The sequence below is a fragment of the Poeciliopsis prolifica genome, unplaced genomic scaffold (genome assembly GCF_027474105.1).
Source record: "Poeciliopsis prolifica strain line A6 unplaced genomic scaffold, Auburn_PproV2 SCAFFOLD017, whole genome shotgun sequence".
Taxonomy (NCBI): Eukaryota; Metazoa; Chordata; class Actinopteri; order Cyprinodontiformes; family Poeciliidae; genus Poeciliopsis; species Poeciliopsis prolifica.
This window is the reverse complement of record NW_026562392.1, coordinates 2,006,320-2,026,620: the sequence shown is the minus strand read 5'-3', so window position 1 is coordinate 2,026,620 and position 20,301 is coordinate 2,006,320. Positions and strand designations below refer to the sequence as shown.

Here is a 20,301-nt window from a genome sequence, read left to right as displayed (position 1 = left end):
ACATATTCATTGTTTTGCTTAAAAACAACACACACATTTAATATACTTTTTTTTATTTTATTTTTTGCAGATATGCATTTACACGCATATAGTAAAGCAAATTACCAAACAAATATACAAACACCTTATCCCGTTGTGCACAAACGACCAATTTTATCTTGACACCGGTGTGCAAATTACAACCAAAACATTTGATTATTTTGGTCAAAACCAAGAAAAAGAGGAAGAATGAGCAGAAAAATCTTAACTGTGATGAAGGGAGATCTGCAGCCAGGAGGCTTTATCCACAGAACCAAACCAGAACAGACCTGGGTCAAAACCACACTGCTAGTAGAGGTTCACCAGAGCCAGCTCAGCAGCCTCAGTGCAGACCACAGAACAGTTTGGGAGAAAGAAAAAAAAAAAAAAAAAAAGACACTGACTTCAAGTCTGCTCAGCAGCACACAAACCCGAATCACATGACAAACTCAACGTTCCCATCAACCTCTGCGTCAGTGCAGGTGCCTGGAGCCTCACTTATTTGCGCAACTTTAGTGGAACATGTAAAAACAGCAGTGTGTGTGTGTGTGTGTGTGTGTGTGGGAGAGACCCTGGGTCATGTCTTCATTCATCCCCACGGTGTTTTAAAAAAAAGAAAAGAAAAAAGGTTGCGTGTTACTGAAGAGTCAAAGACCTAACAAGAGCCTGAGTGCTGTCTTTGGTAGGCTGTTGAAAAGTCTTCAGTTAAACTCCGCCGCATTGTGAAAGAGCGCGCCTCTAGCAAACGCACTCTGCTGTCGGTACGACGTTCTCCTCGCTCCCGTTTGGACTCTAGAAGACAAGAGAGGAACACGAGCAGCTTCCTGAAGGCACCATGAGTTAAGATATCAAAGCTCTCAGAGGCCAACGCAGAAAGCAGCTCTAACAGTAAACAAATCACTTCTTTGTACAATTTCGGTCAGCTGACCGACCCGCTGAGTAATGTTACAATTCTAACTTTAACCCTCCCGCAGTCCTAGGACTCGAGTGGACCCGCTGTTCACTGTCCAGGCAGAGTCGCACTGATCTTGTCTGCACTTTAACAAAGTTTTTTATTCGTTTGTTTTTTTTATTTGTGATTTTTGGGAAGTACTGAGCCTGTAAATGGACTTTGAAGGAAAAAAACAACCGTTCTCGAGCGCAGCACAGTTTTATTTCCCCTCATTTACGGGCTGACCCCGTGGCTTTCTACTCGACCCGACAGTGACATCTGCCACACTCTACATGAGCGCCGATTTCAACTACGGGAGGGTTCAGCAAAATCTACAGCTTCGGCCTTCCAGAGACTTTTTTATTTTTTTAATCACTAATCAAATCGGTTCCAACCTTTCCCAGAGCAAAATTCTGCCCAAGTTTTCAAAGTTATCTTGGCACTAAAAGACACTTGAGTTTCGAGCTACAGAACAGAAAGCAGTGGAGCACCATCTCCCTCAGTAGATCTCAGCATTGGAAAGGTCGAGTTCAGAGCTGGAACGGTTCAGTGTGATATATATTCAAAACGGTTACTTTTACATTTACGGGGGAAGAAAACAAACCAAAACGACATTTTGCCTGGTCCCTCACTCGGTTTGTCTCAGGAAATCAGATCTATTTAATGCTGTATGATGAATTGAAGAACTTTATTTTGTCCTACAGATCAATGCAACAGCCAATCAGTGAACAGCTTCGTGTGAAACGTGACAAATAAGAAAAGATCTGAAACAGAAACAGCCTCAGGAGGAACTTTAACGCTTTCAGGTGGCTGCTAGGAACAATTTTACTCAAAAGCTGCTTCCCTTGGAAAACCTCCATCCTAATAAGATGCATCTCTTACTCGGGAATAACCAAAACTGTAAAGCAGCAGCTGTTAGCTTAAAGAAGGAAAGGAGGTGGTCTATAAAGTGAGTGCAGCACTTTAGGTATGGAGTTTATTAAATATCAGTGTGTAAGCAGAGGTTCCTGGCCTGCTGCTCGGGCGGAGCCGCTTCCTGCGGCTGGTGGAGGTGGTGGTGGTTGTGCTCCTTCAGGAGCTCTCCTCCGTTGCAGTCCAGCTCGCCGGCACACATGATGTTGATGTTCTCGTCCGTGACGAAGCAGAGCCCCGACAGGTCCGTGCCGTTCCCCAGGGAGGAGGCGGTGGAGGTGGAGGTGGGGGACTGAGGCGAGAAGTGAGAAGGACACGACTCCAGCCGGTCGTTCTCCACCTCGGGGAGGGGGCTGACGGTGGCCAAGCGCAGGTGGTAGTCGCCGCCGCCGGAGCCGTGGCTGCACGACGTCCTCATGCTCTCCAGGTCGGAGCAGCTGAACTCGGACATGCGGCTGCAGTGGGAGTCGGCCACGGAGGGCAAGCTGCCGCTGAGCGACGGCGAGTCGAACTCCGAGGAGTTGGTGCTGCGCTGCTCCAGCAGCTGAGCGTCCATGTCCTCCCGCGTTTCGTTGATCTTGGTGCCGCCGCTCTTCTTGCGCAGCTTGCCTTTGCTCTTTTTGCCGCCGGCGCTGAAGGAGGAGGCCGACGCCTCTTTGGCCCACTTGGCGGCCGTCCCTCTGCCTTCAGAGGAGCTGCACCCGGCCGTGGGGTTGCTCCAGCCGCAGCGGCCGGCGGCGTTGCTGCAGCCGTCGTCGGCGCTGCTGCCGCCGCTGTGGTGCCGTCGCTTGACGGGTTTGGACTCAATGTCCACCTGGACCTCCATACTGTTTCCCTCTCTGGAGGGACGAGGGGAAAAACACGAATCAGAGCTCAACGCTTCTGCCACAACAAAATCCAAGCATTTTCAGTGTAAGTTTACCAACCTTTACAGCACCACACTTAGGAGATAAAGATACATTTCAAACCTCAAAATCGTTACAGAATATCATGTATTAATATCTTGCGATAGCATTCTACATTTTAAACTAAAATATTACAAAATGTTGCCCTTCTTCAAATTAAAAAGAGCGTCAAACATGTGCGCCGGGTTTGTGCAGCCAATATTTTTGTTTGTGCTGCCATCATTTTAAAGATATTAAGAAAAACATTCAGAAATGACAGAATTATATATATTGTATACCAGCTCAAATATAGCACAATTAATTTATATCAATTTCTTTTGATTTAAACTTTATGTTTGAAATATCACACACACACACACACACACACACACACACACACACACACACACACACACACACACACACACCTGACTGGTCCGAGAAAATAAACATATTTTAAAAAATTAAGACAATCTTTATTTCAGTTACAAAGATCAATAAGTAACTGAGCCATTAGATGCGAAAAATATTTTTAAAATGAATTTTTTTTAAAGTTCTTGCCACGTTTTCTGGCATTTATCAAACAGAAACACGTTAAAACAAGATAAGTTTCATCTGATTCAAATTCAGACAGTGAGAAAAAATGTCGTCTTATTAATCAGGCATTAGACTGAACTTCCTTACCAAACTTATCAGTTTGAACATTAATCAATCACTATACAGAATTCAAACACCTCATCGGAATTGAAGGATTTTCAAGAATCTTAAACACCAGTAGGAAACCTGATGATAACAGCACAGTTGGTGTGTGTGTTCAACTATGATTCTGTGCTGTTTTCATCCTTCAAGAAAACACATTCACCTATTAAATTGTAATATTTTGAACAGAAAACTAGCAGCATGTAAAGAAGCCCAGCAAATGTGCTTGAGATACGTTTGCAGAGACAGGAGGTAAAAACTCGCTCACAGAGGCATGTAGGCATTGAGAATGGAGCCGGCCATCGCTTTGGTGCTGGCGTTGTCGCTGATGGTGCCCAGGCTGACGGTGGCGGACTCCCCGCTCAGACTGCAGCGCTCCTTCTGCACGTCGGCCTGGACCTCCATCCTGAGACGGCGACACATTTTGGGTGAAGCGGGAACAGAACAACGAGATGCAGCGCTGGCTGGAGTGCTTTCGGCGGGCGGCACCTGTGCAGGTAGTTGACCATGGCGCTGCCGGACAGGCTGCCGGTGATGCTGGCTCCGGCCAGAGCCGTGGTGGAGGCCGTCTCGCTCAGGTTATCCCTGGCGGCGCCGAGGCGGTCCATGTGGCTGCCGCTGGCGCTCAGGCTGCCCGTCATCCCCCCGACGCTGCCTTCGCCGATGCTGGGGTTGTTCCGGGTGTCGGCTACCGATGTCGTATCTATGACACAGAGATAATTCAATGTATTCACAATACATAGTACTTTTGAAATGAAATTGTTGCTTATTTTGTAACACACAGTTCTGATTGACCCTGCGATTGACCCGCTCAAACATTTCAGTCCCATCACGAGAGCGTCTAGTTCATCTTGAGAAGTAACAGTTACCGGTAGCGGCCGTTCCGTTGCCAGCGTTCATGTCGTTCTCGTCGTCGAACTCGATACGAACTCCCTTTCCGTTCCCGGCCGACACGCCGCAGCCTCCGCTGCGGCACAGAGAGATGGGCACCACGCCGTAGACGTAGGCCAGCATGATGGGAACGCCAATGCCTGACGGAGGGGGCAGAGCGAGACCAGCTGTCTTGATGATACCAACAAGACTGCAGCAGCAGAGACCGAAAGTCGCTCAGAAAACGGAACTTTCATGAGAGATTCTGGCTCAAAACAACATGTTCATGTTTAGCTGAGTGTGATGTCTAGCCACAAGTCAAGAAGTCAATAAAGATGTGAAGATGTAGATGAGGAAGAGGAAGAGACTGACCGACGGTGACTGCAGCCACCACAGGAGACACGATGGCAGACAGCGTCACTCCACCAGCAATAACCAGGTTCCTCTCATGGTTGGAAATATCCTTGCCTTCGTAGCGGCTATGGATCTGGCGGGAACAGTCCAGACATGAGGGAGAGTTAACCCTGTGACTGCCAGGCAGTTTCCATTCTGACTGGAGGCCATTTGAACTGCAGGACGTGACTTAAGAGCGACTTTCTTAAAGGCTGGTCAGAGCTGCATAGAGAAACTCTGACAGACGAATCAAATCCAGTAGAGCTGGAACAATTAATCGTGTTGAATCCATTTACTGAAATGATCGTCAACTAACTTAGAATCAACTAATCGCTATCTAAAGTATGCAGACTCAAAAACAAAACAAAAAAAACAATAGGGATATTTGCTCTAAGAATATTGTGAGTCATAATGAGGCCAAAACTGTACAAAAAATATAAACATTTTGCATTGAAGATAAAAAAAACAAAAAAAACTTATTTGTTTGTTCTCAAAACTCAAGGACTGAGTTGTTCACATGCTGATGTTAGGATTTTTTATGGTGTGTATGTGGAAAAAGCTTTCACTATAAGAATGCTGTTATTGCATCTTAGACAATACAATGTTTTTATGAAACTGAATTTGTTTATTTGCAAAATTTTAATGCACTTTGACTATTGACTAAAAGAGGTTTGAGAGGCTAAAAAAACTTGAGAATTAATTGTTAGAATAATCGATTACTAAACTAATCCCTGGTTGCAGCCTGAGAGTCTAGACATCGTTTTATTTACTTTAGAGAAGGGAAGAAATGTCTCTTGGCTCTGGCTTCTTCTTTTGGCAGGCTCCAGCGGGGGATTCTGGAGACTTAGTAATGCCACATTATTGGAACGAGAAATTATAACTCCTCACGCAAGAATGTTCTTAGACAAAATTAGTAGTTTGCAGCAGGAAAAAAAAGTTCACTATACTCAGACCAGTTAAGTGGAAAATATCTGAATATAACCAAGCACACAGTTCCATCTCCATGAGTAAAGCAGGAAAAAAAAAAAAAGGATTTCCCCTCTGTGTTGTTCTGTCTCACCTTCCTGCCCACGTATACAGGTATGCCAATGATCATGGCGGGGATAGCTATCCCAGCAATCAGAGCGATTCCGACAGGAGCGCCCACTAGTGTTCCCAGCTGCCAAAGAATCTTCTTCTTCCTGCTCCAAGGCTTCTTCCCCCAGAAAGTACAGCCTGACGGACTGAAACCAGCAGCACAACGGTTAACTTTCACCAAACTGATGAAAACATCTTCTAAAAAATACAAATAAAGTTTGAATAATCTGAAATTTGAGGAATGAAAAGGTACTGAATGCATAAAGGAAAATAACAGAACTGTGGTAGATATTGTGCAAATTTACGACCAAAGGTAAAGACATACAAGGTGTGAATCAATGCAACAGAAGATGAATTTTAATACTACAGATTTTTTTCTTTTTTTTTTTTGTCTGAAAAGTTGTCAAGTTGGCCACAGTGAGCCGACTGCTGTTAACTGTACACACACACACACATAGAGTAAAAAGGGACAGGCTGATTTTCAGGAGGAAGTTAATGTTGGTTTCTCGTGTCAGCATCGGGCGATCGCCGATTTCCCAAAATGAAGACAAATCGAGGTTAATCACCGTTTTATTCCTACCGTGAAATCACATTTTCATTCAACATTCTCAACATTGATTGCAATTTAAGCCTAGTGAAAAATATCCTCTCCTTACTGTTTAAACTGACTGTTCTGGACTTGGCGTGCAACTCTTACCTCAAGTAGTGCAAGTCTGAAATCTCCTTCATGCAGAGCCAGCAGAACTCACAACCACAGACGGCACAGGTCATGTGGTTACAGCTCCCGTCATTCATTTTGACGATGTAAGCGGCGCAGCAAGGACATGGCTTAATGTCTTCGGCTGCAACAAAACAGGACATGATGGACGGGGAAGAAAAACACATCAGAGCCGTAAATGGAAATAAATAGACCTGACAAGCATTTGATTTTAGCAGCACTGGACAGCTGGTCTCTGCCGAGCTCCAAATTTATACTCAACTGGTGCAAAGTCTGATAAATCATGAACTTTTTAGCTTTAGCATTGCTTTTGATTTATTTCACATTACCCTAATAACTTTCATTATGGCAGAAAAAATATTGGCTTACGTGTGTTTAATCCATACAATGTGTTTCGCCAAGTCAAATAAATGAACTTTTTCAGAATTCTCTAAGTTACTGGACGTGGTTGTGCGCTTTCGGGAGCAGCCCACCTGCGGCGCTGCTCTCCTGACTGTAACTGAGGGAGGACGAGCGCACGGTCCTCAAGCGGAGACTCTGGGCTCTCTGCTGGCGCGCCGCGTCGCACGTCTGGTTGGGGTGCCACCGCTGCTTGCAGTGGTAGCAGAACTCCGTGCCGCAGCCCTCCCTGCCGCACGTGATCTTTGGACAGCTGGCACAGCCGAAGGCTATTACTGCATACCTGGGAAGCAGCAACAACATGAATGAATAAATCGCTTCAATATGTGATGGTCACAACACAACAGCTGCAAACAGTGCTGGATATTTATTATGTCATGTGTTAGCTTATTGTCTGAGGATGAATGCGGTTCGGTTTCATCGTTTACGTTTAATCTATAAAATATTAAAATGGGGAAAAACATCAAGTTTGACGCTTCTTGGTCTGAACACTGAATGTGGTCAGATTTCAGTGTATTTAAATGAGTTTTGTCGCTTTGTAGTTTGATATATTCCACAGAAAAGTTTGCGTGGCTGCTGCACATTTTCATCCCAGTGAAAAGGTGTGTGTGTATATTTCAGCAAACTTTGATGCAAAGTTAATTTTTATACATCCCGATTTGTGCGTAAAATATAGCACTGCACATTTTTTGTGCGCGCGCACAATTGAGCAAAAATTGTTTTAGATTTTTTGCATCATGGGAAAAAATAAATAAAGCTAGATATAATGAATTTATACTGTTCATGGATGAATGCACACTGAATATTTGAAATAGTTTTTAAAGGTCAGATTTAAAACAACATGGACTGTGGAGTGTCAGCAGTGCGTCAGACGGTTCATTCAGGGAGGCTGCTAATCATCCACCTCAATCCAATCCCATCAAGTGATGCTAAACACAAGAGAGTCACATTTCAGGGGTTGAATGACGTTCTGGAGGTTTGTGTAGCAGTTGGGCTTGACCTCAGGGCTAATGTTTAATCACAGAGCCACTGAGGGCCTGGGAGACTTCCTCCTCTCTGTATCAATTTACACAGAGATCCCCATCTAGAGCGCAGACAGAGAAGGCTTCCCTGTCAGCCCAGACAGACACCGGACACCAGTGGGCTCCAAACTGTGGCCCAGGGGACATTTACGCCCATCTGCACACTTTCCTGCGGAACAAATTTATAGCAAATGGAGCTGATATAGACTGATGCTGAATAGTTAAGAGTTTAAATATCATAAACTTTTAGTGACTGATTTTTCCATAGCAACAGGACTGGCTCAAAGAATACAGCTCAAACAAATAACTACACATCAGTTTACACACATAACATGAATAAGCACTAATGGTACCAATTAGCATTAAGTTATTCTCAATTTTAAGTTGAGAGTAACTTAAAATTCTTCCTTGCTCTAAATGTGGTAGAGAAGAAAAAAAAGACCTCAAAAACACTATTTGTTCATTTTACACAGACACTGAAGATGCTTACATTTGCTTTCTGGAGCTAACAACACACTCAAAATGTTCAGTGAACAGTCAGTTATCTGAAATATTATCATAGTGGTTGTTTACATGTAAAGAACCAACACGGGTTCACTCAGATGGATTTTAATACAAAGTGTTTTGTATTACGTTTGTCTGCTTCCGCTGCTTACCCACAGTCTGGCGCGGGACACCAGCGGCAGTCCGGATCTGAGACCAGCCACCTCCTCAGCATGAACTCCTCATATTTCTCCATCAGCACACGGTCCCCCAGAATCATGCGGATGTCGTGCGGGTTGAAGCGCTCGGCGCACTCGGGGCAGCTGATGTTGATGCGCGACTCCGAGATCTCGATGCGCAGATACTGGCGCAGGCAGTCGCTGCAGGAGCGGTGGTGGCACGTCATGATGTCGGGGAAGCTCTCCCTGGAGAGGCGTAGAAGGCACAGTGGGCACTCCAGCAGCTCCGCCCCTGCTGCTCCCCCCGCCTTAGCTGAGGAGCTGGTAGCAGCATAAGAAGGCCCTGAGGCGGAGGACAACGAGGCGGCAGCGGCGAAGGCGGCTCCCGTCCCCACCGCGGAAAAGAAGGCCGAGTTCTTGTCATTGCACATTTCAGAGTGGATGCTCTCGATGCTGGCAATGCCGTCCACTCCCGTAAGGCCACCCGACCCGGGGTACTGGAGGTCCCTGGACCGCTGGCGGCCTGATTTTGTGTCCCGGCCTCGTCTTCGGAAGAGAGAAGCCAGAGAGAGGCGCCTCTTCTTCGGGGCCTTCTTCACTGACGGAAGGGAGATGGAAGAAGTGGCAGACTGCAGGTCGCGGTCAGAATCCATGACCCCGACGTTTCCAGCGCCCAGCTGCTGCTTCTGTGAGCTCATCTCCACGGAAGGAGGAGATAGGCGCACCGGTGGGGAGCCAGCACTGGGCAGCCTGTCTCGCACGTGGGTTGAGAGGTGGGGGAGAGGGAGGGGGGACGGGGTGAGGTGGTGGATGGGAGAGGGGCTGGGTGAGGGAGGGATGGGGTGGGGGGGCAGGGCTCCAGAGGGCCCGTCTGAGTTTAGGACATGGTGGCTTCTCCTGATCAACCTCGACGTCACATCTAGCAGCCGGATTTTGGCGAAGAGGCGGGGCTCACGAGGGAGAAAAAGATGCAACAGGACCTGTGGACAAGGGAGAACGGGTGTGAGAGACAAAAAGGACAAGAACAGGAGGAAGAAGAGAGGATGAGGACAATTTTAATTTATTGAGTATCTTAAGTGCCACAAAAAATGGCTATGAGCTATGGCTTTCTTTCTTTATTGTTTTTTTGAATGGAGTGTTAAGTCTAAACAAATACTGAACATTATAACATTTACAGTGTTGGAGTTTGCAGTGCATGTCCCCAGGCGCTACGCATATGGGTGCTGCACTAGAGTGGGCGCCAAAATGAAGGAGAAATGTTACCAATGAGCATTTTCTGTATTGAATGGCTGTTTGTGTCTGTGGAAATGTGCAGATTACACAATTCATCTTTTATTTCTGATTGAGCTGATCACGTACTGGAATACGTAGAATTAAACCTGAACTTTGACATACTGAATATCCAATTGTTTTCCCATTGAAAAAAAAAAGATCCTTAGCTGATCTGTCTAACAAGTGAAAAACAGTCAAACACATTTTCATTGAGTTACAGTAAACTCATTTTATCGCAGAATTGCCTTTAACTTTCAGTGTTTTCAATTATTGAAGCCGTCATCCTTTGCATTCTCCTGGGAACATTTTAATCTTTTATCTTTCAGTCGACCTTCGTGCCTCAGTCTAATGCTTCATGATAATTAACTCTGCCTTGACGAAGAGCTTTCCAGCGAGGGTTTCATTTAGGCTTTCCTGAGAAGAGTTTTTTTTGCTAGACCAACACCATAACTTGACAAAGTCCACGTTTGCTCAGCTAATCAGAACATAACTGCAGTGGCAAAAGAAAAAAACAAGACGTAGACAACCTTGGACAGAAGTGACGCAAAGAGACAGCACTCTGATTTGCCACTAAGATCAACAGTGACGAGGCCTTGGCCGTCAGCCGCTGATAAAGGCCGATAAAGGAGGAAGTGAGCTGCACCACCCTAGACCACTTTTCAGTTGCAATTTTACTCCGACGTACCAGCTAAACTTAATCCGCGGGGGAAAAAAAGGTATTTAAGCTGAACCTATTGTACCTCTTTTTTTTAAAATAGCCAAATAACCTGTGCAAAAAGTGCAAACATCAAAAACACTCAATACTAGCAACACACCCTGTCCTCCAGTCCATAATGGCAGCTGAATGACTGCGAAGATAAACTGCAGTCCAAAAGCTCAATAAAGCACTGGTAAATGATTCATTCAAAGCTAATTTTGCAACACTGGACACATTGAGCAACGCAAACATCCCATCTCTGAGAGAGCCGAAGCTTTTCCTACGAAGCTGCGTTGAGTTTTAGTCAGAACTGTTCAAGATGTTCTGAGAAACGAGGCTCAGTATCTGGAGGCTCAATCAGGCAATTTCTCTATTTCCTGCGTGGCAGCAATTACTTGTGTTATCTTAATGTCTTCAGCAAGCGTCAATGTGTTGAGTTGGACTAATCTGATGAGCGTGTCATCTAGCCACTTGAGAATTTGAAACATTACAACCAAGAGCGAGCAGCAGCAGAAGCAAAAGAGTATTTTTAACTCTATTCTGAAGTTTAGGACTATTATTATACGGTTTAAACTACTGTTTAACACACGAGGTGACAAACTGGACATTCCATAATAAAAACGAAGCACACCATCAAATACATTTTTATGTGCAGAAAGTCAATACCACTCCTGAGGTAAGAAATTACTTTTATATGTGCAGTTGAGGTGTAAAGGTTTGCATTTGTAACAGACACTGCAGTTAAAATTTGGTCTGAATTAACAACTGGTAACAGGAAAGGAGTAAACAGAACCAGTGCATTCAACGTACAACTCTTAACTGCAAGGAATGTAAATATTATATTCTAGCCAAGTCTGCCAACATCTTGCGCCTTCTGTGAGATTTTTTATTTCCTCTTTGCTTATAAAATTAGTATTCAGTTCACCCATTATTCTTGGGCCACAAGCATTGCCTGTGTTAGTTGGGTGCTTGGTGCCCCACCCCAAAAATGGGGAGGGACTTAAGAGTCAGTCCAGAATTACACAGTCGGACCTGGTTGATGACCAGAAAAGAACTGGCACCACAGTCTTGAAGGTTACCATAGTGACATACACCACTATGGATTAAAACCCGACAGCGCTCAAGCCAGTCCATATCCCAGCCTGAAGTTTGCCAATGACTATCCAGATGATCCAGAGGAGGCCTGGAGAGAGGTCAGGAGGTCAGAGGAGACCGAAAATAGAACGTTTTGGTTGAAACTCTAGTCATCGTGTTTGGAGGAAGAACACACCATTCCAACCCACGGCGGCAAAATTGTCATTCTTTGGGAATGCTTTTCTCACAAGGGGACAGGACGACCAAATCGTATTGTGAGGTGGATGGATAAGAATATGCATCCATGAGAGATTTTCCCTCTGTTAGAGCAATGAGGACGGGTTGTGCCTTTTGGGACTGCCTAGCGACAGCCCGGAAAGCTGAAAGATCTGGAGAAGTTCTGTTATGGACAAGTGGACCGTGATTGAAGTGTGTGCAAAGCTGGTCAAGGGCTACAGGAAACGTGACTTTTGGAATTGGAAATAAAGTTGTGTTTTTCTATAATATAAAATACACGTTAAAAAAATCTATTGAAACAAATCCCTTCTAAGAAACTGGTTTATTAATCTGAAAGTATATTGTGATGATTACAAAAACTGTAAAAAAAAAAAAGTATTGATATTTTTGGTCCATAATGCTCAGATCTACATCAATCATCTTGAGCTTTGCTTTGACAAATTTAGACAATATGTAAGAAATTCAAAATGAAACGTAAAAAGCAAAACAGATCTTGAGGAGAACTGACCAACTACTTCTTCAGTCCCGTTTTCACATCTGTGTTATGCTTTGTGTTAATATGCTGAATCTCCATTATTCTAGAGTAATATTGCTGCTAAGGTGCAGTTCTTGTATCCAGAACGTACTGAAAAAGTATTGAAGACTCTTAAACAGAGGGGTGCAGAACCACAATTCCAAGCTCAAAGCCCACTGAGCATGCTCCCTGTCTTACTGTGCCTGTGCACACTTTAGAAAGTTTTGCTGAAAACGCAGTAAAGAGAGCCCCCGCAAACCTGTCAGTCTGCGCTACACGAAAAGATCAAAAGCAGACCTCAGCACAGCAACTCTGCTGCTGCAAGCAGAAGTCACACCACTACACTCTCAGAAACAGGTGCTTCCATCCAAAATCTCTCTTCTCCCATCTTCTTTCTCTCAATTGCAACACAGTTTCAAATAGGAGTCCCATCCCTGCTGTAGGCCTTTCCCCTTAAGAATAAGTCACGTTGCATAGTAGTAAAACTAAAACTCAGCACTGAAAGAAAGTTATACAGGAGACTGGTATGACAATGCCAACTATTCTCCAAAGCAGCTATATGGGTGATGGGTTTCAGTCAACAAGAAATTACTACTTGTGCAAATCAGATATCTTGATGATGCAGCAACTTAAAGGTCTGAAAAAAGCATCAAGTTATACAATAAAATATGTGACAGCCCCTCCGAATGCACACTACTAGCTAACTAGACTTCTCTCTTGCCAATAAGAAAACACAAAGTTGGCTACAATAAGAGGACTTCTCACACATGGACTGGCATATTCTACACAGACTGTGGATTCCTTAAGCCTTAGTTTGTGAAACTAAGGCTCCATTTATGAAAACACACACACAAAAAAAATTTAAAACAGGAGTGCACCGATGAATCAGTGAAGGATATCCTTAATTTTGGGAAATTGATGATTGCATATGAAACCGCATTCTGCAAAAGTCTAAAAATCATTAGCAGTCATCACCCCACTGCTGACAACTTAGCAACTTTGTTGTTATATTTTGCAACTTTTTTAAGACAAAAAAATCAAAAATAGGTATCGGCCATAATCAGAATCAGCAGGTCAGGTGATATTTTTTAAGTAGTATTCAATTAAATGACTGGGCCAAGCGTCTCACAGCAGCATTCACCTCTGCTGACTGACTTTCACACAGTTCATTTGTATCACTGTACTGCAACAACACTGAAAAACCACAAGTATGAACCAACTTTCACAAGAAGAATCAAGTACTGTCAAATCGGGTTAATAAACCGATGTGTAAGACTGACAGACGGTCAAAACACAAATGCTAATTAAAGTCTTGGAACACGGAGCGTCCAGAAACGGATGTAAAGAGCTGAGCTAGTGAACTCTTGCGGTGAGAGTCACTCCGGCTGCATTCCTGTCCCGGGGTCTCCTGTGTAATGCTGCCTTTCTGCACATTCCTGAGCTCCTGCAAAGCTGGGAACAGAGGCTCCACAGGCGAGGCTTCCAAACGCTCAGCGACCGGACACAGAGCAACGTTCTGGCAAGTGAGCTGCAGCGCTGATGTGGGTTTCAACATTACACACAGAAACTGAAACACTGACTGCCTGGAGTGCCGGGGTGCATTAAATTGCACCTAAAACATGAAATAAAATGGCTAAAACACTTGCAGAGGATTAAAAAAAAATAATTTAAAAATACTGAAAACATTTTTTAAGTAGAATTGAAAGTAATAGTTTGCCTGACCATCAATCTGAGAATCTGCCCCCCTGCACTAAACAAAGGATCAAACAGTACAAATAACGACAACAGCAGCAAAAAAAAGAAAAAAGAAAAAAACAGTGCAGGCATTGTTAACATACAAAGGCAGGCGAAGCAGGCCGACAAGGGAAAGAAAAGTTTCCAACGGCAACAAAGCTAGTATAGTGCCCAGCTGCCGCCCCTCCTCTCTGCTCTCAGACGTCCCCTCCTCTCTTCATCCCTCCTCTTAAAGGTGGCGTAGGCAACGATGAGGTAAGCATCCTGGTATTTCTGCTCAGCTGAGAGACCTCAGCCTTCAGGAAGACGGTGTGAAGCAGTCGGATTAGCTGCTCAATTGCAATCAGTTGGCACGTTTGGAAGAAAACAGAGGAACATAAAACGCCTCGACGCGCAGAGCTCATACTCAGAACAGGACCAAACCAGGCTGCTGCAGCTCTTCCACTTAGAAACCGTCACGACTGTATTCAAGTGTGAAAAAGTTTTAAAGTTTCTGCACACTATATAGCTGCATCGTTTTAACATCTAAGGTTAGATGTTCTAAGGCGTGACCTATTTTCTCATTAGTAGGATTATTTTTAAAAATCTGAGGTCTAAATTACTATTTCAGCTCATTGAAGCACTTTAAACAGTTTTTCAGTAGGTTACACATCTTGTACAATTCGCTTCAAATGAACTCTGTGTTTACTAGATTGTTAATGTTTTACAAGTCAATATTGCCTACATAAACAGTGAAATTAAAAAAATAAAGAAGTGAAGCTGTAAAACTGACGTCAAATGTGATGCAGTTGAAAATTAAGGTGAACCTAACTTCTTTTCTTGGTGAACTTGAGAATAAAAAAAGTGCAGAGTTAGTCTAAAGCTTTGCTATGAACTTTGGTTTTCTTAATCCAGCTACTTAAGAAAGATGAATAAATTTTAAAAATCATTATTTCCATCTCAGCATCTGCGTCTTACTGGTTGGGTTGAGTCTGGCCAATATCGGTTTTATCCCCAATTTCCAGTCAGGGGAAAAGTTAAGTCAACAGGTGAATCAGCACAAAAATCTGTGTGTGTTTGCATGTGTGTGAGGGGAACCGACTGGGCTGCAGTCAGAGTCTGAACACTGAAAGATTCTTGGATTTCTCAGACCAAAATAATGAAGGGCATACTTGAAATAAACCAAACAATTGACAAATTGAACGTGAAAGTTAAAAGAACTCAATTTTTAAATGCAGTTTTGTATAAAATATGTATTTTACAAATACAAAACCTGCTTATCATAAATCCTTAATGTTTCTGTGGTCCAAACAATATCTTGTCTGTTAAGATATTAATAATATTTTTAGATTAAACCTAAGACTGAGAGTCATTCCAAAACCTACAAACAAATTCACAACCTCAAATAAAATGTTCCAAACTCTCGAAACACCAGTTTAACGTGCAACACTGTTCAACTCATATTCAATTATGGGCTGAAACTAGTATAGAAATAAAGGCCATCCAAATTCAGTTATCAAGTATAACCAAATATTACAGGTAAAGAAAGAATTAATGAGAAAAAAAACAAACATTTTTTTAATACATCTCATATTGTTTATGCTCATATTTGCATTTTCTAATATTTAACACTTTGAATGAGGTAGCTCCTAAAAAAATAAGCATTTTCCCCTTGGAGATCAATAAACTACATTGCATACCAAAGTGTGGCATTTAAACAATTTGTTTAACATTTATTGCAGTGTATACAGACCTTCCCAATATTCACATTATGTGCAGTGATATTATATTTTGCACTTTTGGGGCAAGCAGTAAATGCAGATTTTTTTTTCGATAAAAACAAAAGCATTAACATTGTTTCTGATTTTTAAAGAAAATTGAGTGATTCGATCTATTGTTCAAAGCTTCTCAGTAAAGGCTGTTTAATCCACTCCTTGTTCATATTGATCATGTTTCATTTGTTTACCATGTCCTTGCTGTTCAACAGCATTAGCTTCAGAAAACTGCTGGACATGCAGCACATAGTGTTTTTCAGACAGTGTGCAGTGATGCTAAACTGTGACATCGGAAAAATGTCTAAAGTCTAAATTTCAGTAGGTAAAGTAAACACCAGTTACAAAAGATAACGGTAAACCTTTTTTTTTTTAATTCAGCTTCAAAGTGGACCACAAAATTGGGATCCTCTCCACTTACAAACTGATGGGTTGTGTGGAAACTTTCACTAACTGGTGTCCTGCATGTGGTCAGTATTGCTTGCAGGAAAGTAAAAACTCAGCACATGCTTAGCACTCCAGGCCACAATGACAACATTCTGCCACGCAGTGAACTGTGCAATCATAAATTCATATTCCATTTGAAAGAGCTGTAAACAGATTAGGAGGACGCCAGAAAGATACCCCGTCCATGTTTAAATAATGAGACAGTATCTTGAAAAAAGCTTTTCAGAAGACAGTAAACATTTTGAACCTGAAAGTTCTCCACTAATCCCCCGGTTCACATGACAGGAAATTGTTTTCACTTTTGTGTATGTTGGATTCTCAACAGTGGCTTTGTCACCTCGTTCTCTGACTGGCTACACGTAATGAAACGTCCATACGTACGTCCTTGCATCAATCCATTCCAGAACCAGGTCACTCTTATCATACCACACGGCGGGAATACACTTGAGCTCAAATTAAGAGTCATCCCGATAATCGGGGGAATCCTTCAGATTGTTGGAAGATGGAAATCGGGACAAAGATCAGCATAAAAAAATCGCAGAGTGAACAAGGTATTCGCAAGTGGAGTAAACATTTATTCAAATCAGCTCTTCATACTGTAGAATATAAACACAAACATGACACCAGTCATAAGGGCGGTAGTATAAGCACATCGCCTGACACCCAATATTATCCCCTTAACACATTAGCCTCATACTAACCCCATAGAGCCGGGGAGTCCAACTCCGGTCCTCGAGGGCCGCTGTCCTGCGACATTTCAACGCGTCCCTGGTCCAACACACTTGAATTAAATTACTGAATAACCTCCTCAACATGAAGCCAAGTTCCCCAGTATCCTACCAATGACCATATCATATGAAGCAGAGAGATATCCAAAAGCCGCAGAAGCCCTTAAGGACTACCTTTTCCATAGGCCATCTAAAGCAAAATGATGGGATAGCATACTCTGGTTTGAAACTATTGAGAGATACACACAGTCATCTGAGCCCAAACTAAAATATAGTCAGGAAACCTGCAGTCACTTTAGTTGCGAGTCATCGCGAAGCCCCATGTGGTGATGTCATGGAATAAGAGACGGATGACCGATACAACGCCTGAAACCTCTTTTAACCACATGAGAAATGAGCTGAAATGCCTTGAAACGGCATTTGTTGTAAACTAGAGCTATATAAATAAACCAAATTAGCTATTACAAGGTATAATAAAGCTTGATATACAATTTAGTGGTGTGCCTAGCCCCTTTTTTTTAATTTCCCCTTTGCTGGACAATAAAGATTTTTTTATTGTATTATATCAGAAGAACAGAGAAATATATGTACTCCTTATTAAGTAAACATTAGTCAAATAGCAAATGTCTTATTTTAAAATTGTTGATCATGATTATTTTTTTGTTTGTTTGTGATGTATGCGACAGGTCTTCCTTGAAAATGAGACAGTGAGTGACAAGAGTTTTTTTTTTTCTGTATCGATAAAGGATGTAAAAAGTCCATCTGTGGCACCAAATCAAAAAATAACTTCAAGAGTCTTCAAGAAATAAGATCACTTTCAGCTAACCAAATTAAAAATGTTCATGTGTCAGAATGAACACAGTGGTGTGACTTTTTACTTTCTGGTCTTGTAGCTGTGTTTACCATCAACCAATAAAGGGAGGTCACACACAGGTCCTGACACACACACAGGCACACAGACTGTGGCATGGAGAGCCACTGACCTTTACTGAAAGATTAGGTGCATGGTGTTAAAAGCCACTGTGTTCTTAGGAAGCGGCTTCTAACATCCAAACGATGATACAATGATGCTTGTTCTAGACAACTTTTATTGCTCTACTGTTACCATGTCAACATAAATAACTGGGTAATTGTTTATGTCAAGGGAGAAAAAAAAACTAAGAAAAAACTTCTATTTAATATCTTACTACTGAACATGAAGATAACAGCATATTAACCAGAGACATTAGTTAAGCTAATGAGAGAAAATATGATAACTATCCACCATTCAGTACTGCAGGTGGTGACCCTGATGGGGTTAAATATGATGGTCAGAGATTAATACTGGAAGGAGTTTATCCCAGCGACTTAGGCAAAAAGAAATAAAAGCGCTTCTCTGCACCCACGTGTACTTGATCAGTTTCCTCAGGAAAAGAACATTTTCTTTTCATTGTATATTTTTATCCATATCATATGACAATAAATAGTTCATTTACAAGGGGATATTAAGTGAAAACTAACTACATATTTAATTCAAGATTCACGTTCAATCTCAACATAAAATTTAAATTTTTATTTATATTTTTAAGTTTCAATGGTCCAATTTCTCAAATACCAAAGTAATGTTATGAAAATTATAACTTCTGAGGCAGAAGGCAGTTTTATAAAGTTGGAAAACTTCCCCTTTAAATGTGCAGATCTGTCCCCGGCAGTTCGCAGTGGTTGAGAAAAGCATACAGGACGGATATGGGACAATTAATATTCAAACCGTTATTTTGTTATCAACGGGTGATTGGTTTTATTTAGCAGATGAAGATTTTATGCAGAACGCATCTTCTCTTAATTTAAATAACCATTAAAAAAAATAAAAGAGTTGATCAAATGATCTGTATAATTGTCAACGTAGGAAGGTAAGAGCAATAACATAATGAAAATCTTTTGACGTAATTTCATTTGTTTACATACGTCGTGCGGTAACGTCGCAACCCCCCCGCCCTGAGATCGTGACTTTCCCTTTGGATGTTCGAATGGTTTAAAAATGTAACCAAATAAATAAATTAAAATCACTAAAAAGGAACTTTAGACCGACCTTCCATGTCGTCGGCGTTAGGTTACCAGATGTTCATTCGATGTTTTAATAATTATCGAGGCATCAACTGTTGCTGTTTTGATTTGCATCCCTCTTGCGCTGAAACTTCTCAGCAAAGAATGTTTGTCGAGGGAGCTACATAGCTCACTGTTTGACAACACCTAATGGAAATTATTAACTATATGTGACGTACAAATACACACAGGCTTCAGCAAACATGGTAAAAACACACGAGAGAATGAACATTTTTCGTAGGTCACAGCTTCCCTCAGTGACGGCCATCAGACTCCCAACAAGCTAACTAACTTCTACACAGAGAGCGTTAGCAGCTGGCTAGCAAGCTTAGCTAAACGCGTTGAGAGAACCTACCGTCTGTTGCCAGTGACACTTGTTCTGGAGACCGTGGGAAACACCAGACGTGGTGCGTTTTAAGAACGGTGAGCCTGACTTATGACTCGCCCAGCTTCTGTGCCGTGAATTCCTCATACGCTGATAGAGGCACTTATTTTCCCCTTTCTTCGGTCCCACCCAGCAGCCCCGTTTCGAACGACAACAGCTCTTACAAGAGATCGCTCTGTTGTTCGCCGATCTCGTTCTGACTCTGGAAATTCAAATAGTATCGCGAGAGTTTCTATCGCGAAGCGAACGGACTCTGGACTGCTGTATCTCAACTAATGTATTTCTAATAGTACTAACACAGTAATTTTCTAACGGAAAGAAGCACTCCTTAAGCACTGCGAAAAGCTGAGGTGACTGGTAGATAGTTAACATTTACGTAACTTTTTTCGGGGGAAAAAATACGTCTGGGGTAATTCTAGTACCCCAGACGTTTTACTTTTACTTGCGGACTTTCATTATGAACCATCGCAACAGTGTGTTGAGTCATTTTTGGATATTCTCCCCACCTCTGCATAAAACTAAAAAGACAGAAAACCAGAGCCAGTTCTATGCTTTTGGAGGCCCAGGGCAGAATGTTGTTTGGTGGGGCCAACAATGTCCACACATCATTAAGCTTTATATATTGCGCAAGTTGGATTATTGTTGTATTTCTGTTTTGCATTTCGCCTTTATATATAGCTTTCAAACATTTAATATCCTTTTAAGATCAAAAAGTACTTTTTGAATACAATTCCAGCTCAGACAAGCACCCTGTATTCTGCTGTCACATGTCAAAATTCTGGTACAATATTAAGT

General features: G+C 42.4%; 1 protein-coding gene across 1 annotated transcript; it reads right to left on the bottom strand.

Moving 5' to 3' along the window:
• Positions 1-81: 81 nt before the first annotated feature.
• Positions 82-19,701, bottom strand: LOC129367558 (E3 ubiquitin-protein ligase RNF19A-like). Its single transcript, XM_055042096.1, has 10 exons — positions 19,477-19,701; positions 8,580-9,565; positions 6,976-7,184; positions 6,482-6,626; positions 5,768-5,930; positions 4,687-4,801; positions 4,314-4,475; positions 3,934-4,147; positions 3,713-3,850; positions 82-2,700 (listed from the first exon to the last, which is right to left on the bottom strand). The coding sequence occupies exons 1-10, from the start codon at positions 19,591-19,593 to the stop codon at positions 1,929-1,931; spliced, it is 3,021 nt and encodes a 1,006-aa protein (XP_054898071.1). The 5' UTR covers positions 19,594-19,701; the 3' UTR covers positions 82-1,928.
• Positions 19,702-20,301: the final 600 nt, after the last annotated feature.

Coding starts and splice junctions, on each gene's coding strand:
- LOC129367558 (XM_055042096.1), bottom strand. CDS start 19,593: ATGAGGAATTCACGGCACAGAAGCTGGGCGAGTCATAAGTCAGGCTCA. Junction 4,802..5,767: donor CTGTATACGTGGGCAGGAAG/GTGAGACAGAAC, acceptor TGTTCCCGCCAG/ATCCATAGCCGCTACGAAGG. Junction 4,476..4,686: donor GGTGGCTGCAGTCACCGTCG/GTCAGTCTCTTC, acceptor CCCCTCCGTCAG/GCATTGGCGTTCCCATCATG.